The sequence below is a fragment of the Sapajus apella genome, unplaced genomic scaffold (genome assembly GCF_009761245.1).
Source record: "Sapajus apella isolate SASKATOON/1434 unplaced genomic scaffold, GSC_monkey_1.0 scaffold68, whole genome shotgun sequence".
NCBI lineage: Eukaryota > Metazoa > Chordata > Mammalia > Primates > Cebidae > Sapajus > Sapajus apella.
In genome coordinates this window covers 1154636-1162589 of record NW_022437008.1, presented here as the reverse complement: position 1 = coordinate 1162589, position 7954 = coordinate 1154636, and the positions used below count along the sequence as shown (strand labels likewise).

The window sequence follows — 7954 nt, the reverse complement described above, 5'->3', positions numbered from 1 at the left end:
CTTCCTTCCTTCCTTCCTTCCTTCCTTCCTTCCTTCCTTCCTTCCTTTCTTCCTGATAGTCTCACTCTGTCACCCAGGCTGGAGTGTAGATGCACCATCTAAGCCCACTGCAACCTCCATTTCCCAGGTTCAAGCAATTCTCTTGTCTCAGCCTCCTGAGGAGCTGGAATTACAGGCACGTGCCACCATGCCCAGCTAATTTTTGTATTTTTAGTAGAGACAGGGTTTCGCTGGTCAGGTGTGGTCTCAAACTCGCGACCTAGTGATCTGCCCACCTCGGCTTCCCAAAGTGCTAGGATTACAGGTGTGAGCCGCCGCGCCTGGTCTGTTTGTTTGTTTGTTCGTTTTTGACAGGATCTTGCTCTGTTGTCCAGGCTGAAGTGCAGTGGCACAATCACAGCTCACCGCAGCCTCAAACTTCCCAGCTCAAGTGATCCTGTAGTCCCACCTTAGCGTCCTGGGTAGCTGGGACTACAGGCTCATACCACCATACCTGGCTCATTTCTTTTCTATTTTTTGTAGAGACAGGATCTCATTATGTTTCCCAGGCTGTTTTCCAACTCTTGGCCTCAGGCAATCGTCCCATCTGAGCTTCCCAAAGCACTGGGATTACAGGCGAGAGCCATCGCATCCAGCCTCTTTGAGTTATTCTTGGAGACTATACACTTGGCATCTCTCTTTCCCTGGCTGTCTGTGTTTCTCTCCTACCCGCCCCCGTGCCTCTCTACTTCCCTCTCTCCCTCTGTCCCTATCCCTCTGTCTGTTTCATCTATCTCTGTCTCTGCCCGCGTGTACCTCTCTTTCTATCCCATGCACCTGCGTCTCTCGGTGTTTCGTTGTCTTCTTTCCTATTCATCCCCAAGGACTCACCCTTGGATTTCCGAAGCTCCTGCACCAGACACTGAGCCTCCTCCTGAATCCGCTCCTCCACACTCCGCTTCCCCATCCCGAAGTCCCTCATGGTGGTCAGAGAGAATCGCCGAAGCACCTTCCAGCGCTCCCCACTGGCAAAGACCACGCCTGGGGTGTGGGGCAGGTGTGGGTTGCAGAGGAAGTTGGAAGGCTCTGAGTCCTTCTTCCCCCTGTATCATCCCTTCCCTGATGCACCCCTCACCCGCCCTCTCCCAGCGTCTCTGAGGCCCTCACCGTAACCCTGGAAGACTGGGTCCACGATGGCGATTTTGCCCCGGCCAGAGAAGACGTCAGCCTGATCCACCAGGGCCTCCCGTATGGCATCCACTCCACACAGCATGACCACGGGCCTCGGTCCCAGGTGTACGGTGAAGACATCCCCGTATTTCTCTCGGAGCTGCCAATCACATCCACACCCGGGGTAGCTGTTAGTCAGCACACCCCTCAGTCGTAAAACTATCAAAACGCTTACAGAGCAGATTGGTAATTAGCCCCTCCCCAACATCCACCTCCTCCCAACGCTGCCCTTTCTCCTTCCCAGGACCCAGCAACTAAGGGTTAATGGTGTCCAGGGGAAAGAATGCAGTCATGGGTTCTTGGTTTCTGTTTCTGATTGGGCCAGTGAAGCCCCTTCCCTATCCTTCTTTTCCGTGTATCACTAGAGACAAAACGAAAAAACTATGGCTTCAGGCTGCTTAAAACCTAAAACGAAACAAAACAAATCAGAACATCAACAACAAAACAAGGCAGGTTGGACAAGCTTAGGTTAACTGGTGGCCCAGCCAGGGTCTGCTCTGATTGGCTGGTGCCCTAAACAGTAGAGATGTTTGATTAAATATTTTGAATATCACCCCCACCCATACCCCTGAGTCTGGCCACTTCTCCCTGGCATCTCAACCAAAGAGTTCATTTTTTCACCAAAAAATGAACAAAATATTCACAGAAGCTTTCTTTTTTTTTCTTTTTTTGCCCTTTTCCCAGCTGTGTGCCGCTGGACAAGTGCTTTCCCCAGGCTGAGCATCACCGTTCCCTACTTCTAAGATGAGGGAAGCACCTCACCTTGTCCACAGGTAGTTGTAAATGACACCTGGAAAATTCTTGTGACAACACAGATAATTCCCAGCCGTGTTACTTTTTTTTTTTTTTTTTGAGACGGAGTTTCACTCATGTTACCCAGGCTGGAGTGCAATGGCGGGATCTCAGCTCACCGCAACCTCCGCCTCCTGGGTTCAGGCAATTCTCCTGCCTCAGCCTCCTGAGTGGCTGGGATTACGGGCACGCGCCACCATGCCCAGCTAATTTTTTGTATTTTTAGTAGAGACGGGGTTTCACCATGTTGACCAGGATGGTCTCGATCTCTTGACCTCGTGATCCACCCGCCTCGGCCTCCCAAAGTGCTGGGATTACAGGCTTGAGCCACCGCGCCCGGCCCGTGTTACTCTTAATGAGAAAACTAAGTCCATTGATTCACATATAGCATGATACTGTTGTGATATGTGAAAAACGATGAAAAGAAAATAAGAGGCACTTGAGACCTGCGTCTACATAATGCAACTCTATCTGGAGGCGGGTGGTCAAGGACATCAGGCTGCTGCAGCCTCTGTCTCTGGGTCTCACTTACCTGTCTTCTCTCATTCCTCTGCAGATCTTCTCCTGAGCCTTGTTTGTCTGTCTAATTTTCTCTGCCTTAGTTTCTCTTTGCCTTTGTTTCTTTCTATTTCTCTGGTTTCTCTCTCCCCCCCCTTTCTCTCTCTCCCTCTTTCTCTCTCTCTCTCTCTCTCTCTCTCTCTCTCTGTGAATTGGACTCTTTGTTTCTTTTGTTTTGTTTTGTTTTTTTTCTTGAGACAGAGTCTAGCTCTGCCACCCAGGCTGGAGTGCAGTGGAGTTCGAGACCAGCCTGACCAACATGGTGAAACCCTGTCTCTACTCAAAATACAGAAATTAGCCAGGCGTGGTGGCACACACCTGTGATCCCAGCTACTCAGGAGGCTGAGGCAGGAAAATCGCTTGAATGGTGATGGCAAGTGATATGATTTGTCTCTGTGTCCCCACCCAAATATTATCTTGAATTGTAATCCCCACGTGTGGAGGGAAGAACCTGGTGGGAGGCAATCGGATCCTGGGGGCAGTTTCCCCCATGCTGGTCTCATGATAATGAGTGAGTTCTCACGAGATCTGATGGTTTTATAAGAGGCTCTTCCCTCTGTGCTCTCTCTCTCTCTCCTGCCACCTTGTCAAGAAGGTACTTGCTTCTCCTTCACCTTCCACCATGATTGTAAGTTTCCTGGGGCTTCCCCGGCCATGTGGAACTGTGTCAGTTAAACCTCTTTTCTTTAAAAATTACCCAGTCTTGGGTATTTCTTTACAACAATGTGAGAACAGACTAATACAGCAAGCCTGGCTGTCCCAAGGTTTTCCACTCTGAATGTTTCTTCTAGAGGGTCTCCAGGATACTGTGACCTGTGTTACCAGGCCAACTACAAAAATGAATGCCTCTTTAAATCAGGTTGTTTTATAGCAAGTTTTGGTCCTTAATCACCATCATACCCTGAACAAAGTCTATGACCGACTGGACTCTAATACTATTTAACTGTCTTGTTTGCCTGAACTTTAAATTATTTGATTTTGATTAGTTTGATTCATGGAGACTCCTGGTAAGGTGGAGACTTCAGTTTATTTTTATTACCCTCCTGATTGCCATCATAATCATCTCCCTGATGTGTTGTATTTTCTCAAGAGTCTTGGCCGGATGCAGTGGCTCACACCTGTAATCCTAGCACTTTGGGAGGCCAAGGCAGGGATTTCTTGAGCCCAGAAGTTTGAGACCAGTCTGGGCAACATGGCAAAACCCTGTCTCTAGAGAAAAAAGTACAAAAATTAGCTGGGCGTGATGGCATGCACCCATAGTTCCAGCTACTTGGGGGCTGAGGCAGGAGGATCACCTGAGCCTTGGGAGGTCAAGGCTGCAGTGAGCCGTGATCGTGCCACAGCACTCCAGCCTGAGTGATAGAGTCAGACCCTGTCTCAAAAAAAAAAAAAAAAAAAAGAGTCTTAAATGCTCATATGCAGCCATTCTTTGTACATCCAATGGCCTCATTACAGTAAGAATAACAAAAACATGAAGAAACCATAAAGAATCACCCAACTACTTTGACATTACCCATTGCAAATTCCATACGGAGACCAACAGGTCCCTTACGATGGTGAAAGAAGTAATGGTGACACCCAAGATTTTGGTCACCCTCAAAATTTTGAGGGTGACCAAAAGAGGAGAATTGTTTAATTAAATTAAATTTGACCTAAAGCTCTATATGGAGTGAAAACTGCAACCTAACTTGGGAGTATATTCTTTCTTTCTTTCTTTTTTTTTTTTTGAGACAGAAGCTCACTCTATTGCCCAGGTTAGAATGCAGTGGCCCTATCTCAGCTCACTGCAAGCTCCACCTCCTGGATTCAAGTGATTCTCCTGCCTCAGTCTCCTGGGTAGCTGGAATTACAGGCAAGTGCCACCATGCCCAGCTAATTTTTGTATTTTTAGTAAAGATAGGATTTTGCCATGTTGGGCAGACTGGTCTTGAACTCCTGACCTCAGATGATCCACCGCCTCGGCCTCCCAGAGTGCTGGGATTACAGGCATGAGCCACTGTACCTGACACAAAGGAGTATATTCTTGTGACAAGTAGCCAAGTGTTGGCCAATCAGAGCAGCTTAGCTGTCAATCCATCACAGGCTGAAAACTGCTCAGGCTGTATCCAAGCTGTGAGCTGTGGCCGGTCAGGCTGCATGTCACTTTCTTTTTCTGTCTGTAAATACCGCTTGCCCATACTGCCGTGTGGTCCCTTTTTACTGGTTTAGGGTGCTGTCCAATTCTTGAGTCACTTCTTTGCTCAAATACACTCCACTAAATTCAATTTGACTGATGTTTTTCTCCTAATAATACCACCCATCATGTGTCACCCCACTCCATACTCACCAACCATCCCCGTGCCACCCCGACTCTGGAAGGCTGCCTCACTCTGTCTGGTGAAGGATCCCCAAGTACTGAGGCAAGAAGCAGTCCACCCACAGACCCCATTCATCTGTGTCTTACTTTCAGAAAGGATTTTAGTAGGCCTCTTCTGTCCATCTGCAGAAGGTTCCCCAAAAGGGGCAGAGGGCGGGGGCCTGGTGGGAGGCGGCCATGGGCCTTAGAGTGACGCTGGACCAGGAGAAGCAAAAGGCCTGTGAGGAGTGCAAGGAAGAGGAAGACGCTGAGCTCCATGGTCCTGGTCTGACTGCCCTGCACCCCGCTGCAGCCTCCAACTCGGCCTTTTATCTTGAACCTGCCTCTCCACCCAGTTATGAAACTTCATCCACTCCCCGCCTCCTTTCTCATCATTGTGCAGGGGCATGAGTTTAGCTTAGAAAAAGGTGTTAGGAAACCCAGAGTTCCTGCTCGGGCAACCCAGCGACCTGATCCCTATCCCTTTACCCACTCTCTAGATGTTGGCAGGGATACGGTGGCAGAGATGCCAAAGTCCACTTGAGCATGTAAATGTGCGGCTGTGTGGGTATGTGCATGTGTATTTTTGTAAACATGGGTGAGCATGCACTTTTTTACTTAGCTTTGTCTGTTTATGCTTGCATGCATTTGTCCATGCCTATTTCCATCCATGTATTTGCTTCTGTGATTTTCATATGTAAAGGGGTGTTTGTATTTATGCAAATGTGCTCATGTGTGTTTCTGTGGTTGAATCTGGGGGTGCTTCTGTGTATGTCCTTGCATGTATGGGAGCTTCCTTGTATGTATACAGTTTCATTTGTGAAAATGCATTTACATTTGTGTGTTGTGGAGGTGGTGGTAGTGTATGTTCAAAATTGAGAGGCTGGCTGGGTGTGATGGCACGTGCCTATAATCCCAGCACTATGGGAAGCCGAGGAGGGCAGACCACTTGAGGTCAGGAGTTCAAGACCAGCCTGGCCAACATGGCAAAACCCCGTCTCTACTAAAAATACAAAAATTAGCTGGACGTGGTAGCAGGTACCTGTAATGCTAGCTACTCAGGAGGCTGAGGCAAGAGAACTGCTTAAACCCAGGTGTCGGAGGCTGCAGTGAGCCGAGATTGCACCATTGCACTCCAGCCTGGGCGACAGTGTAACTCCATCTCAAAAAAACGAATAAATAAATAAAAACTAAAAAATTGAGAAGCTGACCAAACGAAGGAATCATTCAATTTAATCCAATTTGGCCCACTGCCTTTGTAGCATAGCAAACAGTAACCTAGCAATATGTAAACCAATTGCATGTATCTGTGTGTGCTGGTGTATTTGTGCTTGTGTGTTGGTGCATCTCCTAGCCCCTCTCTTTGGAAGCCTGAAGATGCTCAGGGTCTATGTCCAGTGTTCCCTCCTTCATCTTCCCCTTCTGTCACAGCCATAGGTGGAAGTGACAGGGGAAACAGAAGGAGGGGCAAGAGTCGCAGAACTGGTGAGCCTCAGAGGAAAAGGTGGTCAGTTGGAGGGAGACAGAAACTGAGACCTGGCAGGTGCAGCAGTCAGGGCCTCTTGGTTTCTGATCATTCTAACTAGTGCTGAGGAGTTTCTTCCCTGCCTCTGACTATCTTCACAGTGCAGGAAGTTTCTCTGGCTCTATCTCTCTCTAACTTTGTGTCTCTGTTTTTCCCATGGAGACTCTTGAGCTCCAGGTGTGCAGAAACTGGGTCCACTTTGATTGACGTCTGCTGGACTCCCATATGTCTCTATCTCTATCTTCACTGTGAGCCTGCACTCACATAGCCTCTGGCAGGGTCAGTCCCTATTTGCAAACTTTGATAGTGAATGTGTCCATGTTTGCCTGTCTCATCCGATGCCTGACTTTTGGCTATGAAGCCACATCTTTCTTGCAATGTTAAGCAAAATCTTTGCTAGATCCAGGACTCTGATCCCGGAAGTTTATTTGACCGAGGAGGAGTGGACAAACAGTCATGATTGTTAAGAGGTGGAAGCTGTACTTTTCTGACCCTGAAGAGATGCCAGCATGGACTTTTCTGACCCTAGGACGTGAGTCTTATTGTGCTGTGTCATCTGACACTAAGACTGGTTCCTCATTCCAGCCCCAGGGGGAAGCACTGATGGGGGAGGCATGAAGTGCTTAACACACAGTTACTCAGTCTTTTTACCCTTTTAGGGAGGTATTGTTGCCATCCCCCTTTCATAGACGGAGACAGCGAAGCTGTGACAGTTTGAGAGTCTTACCCAAGGTCATACAGTGGGTTAGGGCTACACTGTCCAATACGGTAGTCACTTGCTGCATGTGGCCACTAATTAGGTACTTGAAATGTGGTCCAAATACTATTTACAATAGCAAAGATAAGGAATCAACAGATGAATGGTTAGATAAAATGTGGTATATATACACCATTGAATACTATTTAGCCATAAAAAGGAATAAAATCATGTGTTTTATAGCAACATGGGTACAACTGGAGATCATCATCTTAAGTGAAAGAAGCCAGGCACAGAAAGTCCATTATCACACGTCCTATTCATAAGTGGGTGCAAAACAATGTGTACATGTAGACATAGAGAGTGGAATAATAGATAAACCCTCCAGTGCAATTTTGAATCAGAATGGTAAGAACAACCATTCTTTACTTGCTCCCAATTTTAGAGGAAAACCATTAAGTCTTTCACCTTTAAGTATGATGTTGGCTGCCGATTTTTTTTGTAGATGTTTTAGTCAGGGTGAGAAATTCTGTTTATTTCTAGCTCGCAGATAATTTTTAATCAGGAATGAATGTTGGATTTTTATCAAATGTTTTTCAAGTCTCTAATATAATGAATATATATATGTGCTTGTTAATATGCTGAGCTACCTTGATTATCAAACATTAAACCAACCTTGCATTCCTGGTTAAACCCACTTCCATTGTGTTTATCCCATGATGTAGTACACTTGTTTTATGTTGTTAAATTTAATTTGCCAAAATTTTGTTTAGTATTTTTGCATCTATGTTCATAAGGGTATTGGTCTGTAGTTTCCTTTTTTGTGACGTCTTTGTCG

General features: G+C 46.9%; 1 protein-coding gene across 1 annotated transcript in view; it reads right to left on the bottom strand.

Annotated features, from left to right (window-relative positions):
• The window catches only part of LOC116530595 (cytochrome P450 2B6), a 16666-nt gene extending 11444 nt beyond the window's left edge, over positions 1 to 5222 (bottom strand). The window contains exons 1-3 of the mRNA XM_032248703.1: positions 5003 to 5222; positions 1147 to 1309; positions 871 to 1020 (exon numbers count right to left, since the gene is read on the bottom strand). Coding sequence (XP_032104594.1) covers positions 871 to 1020; positions 1147 to 1309; positions 5003 to 5173 — 484 coding nt within the window. The 5' untranslated portion in view covers positions 5174 to 5222. The remainder of the gene's footprint in view (positions 1 to 870; positions 1021 to 1146; positions 1310 to 5002) is intronic.
• Between the last annotated feature and the right edge of the window lie 2732 nt (positions 5223 to 7954).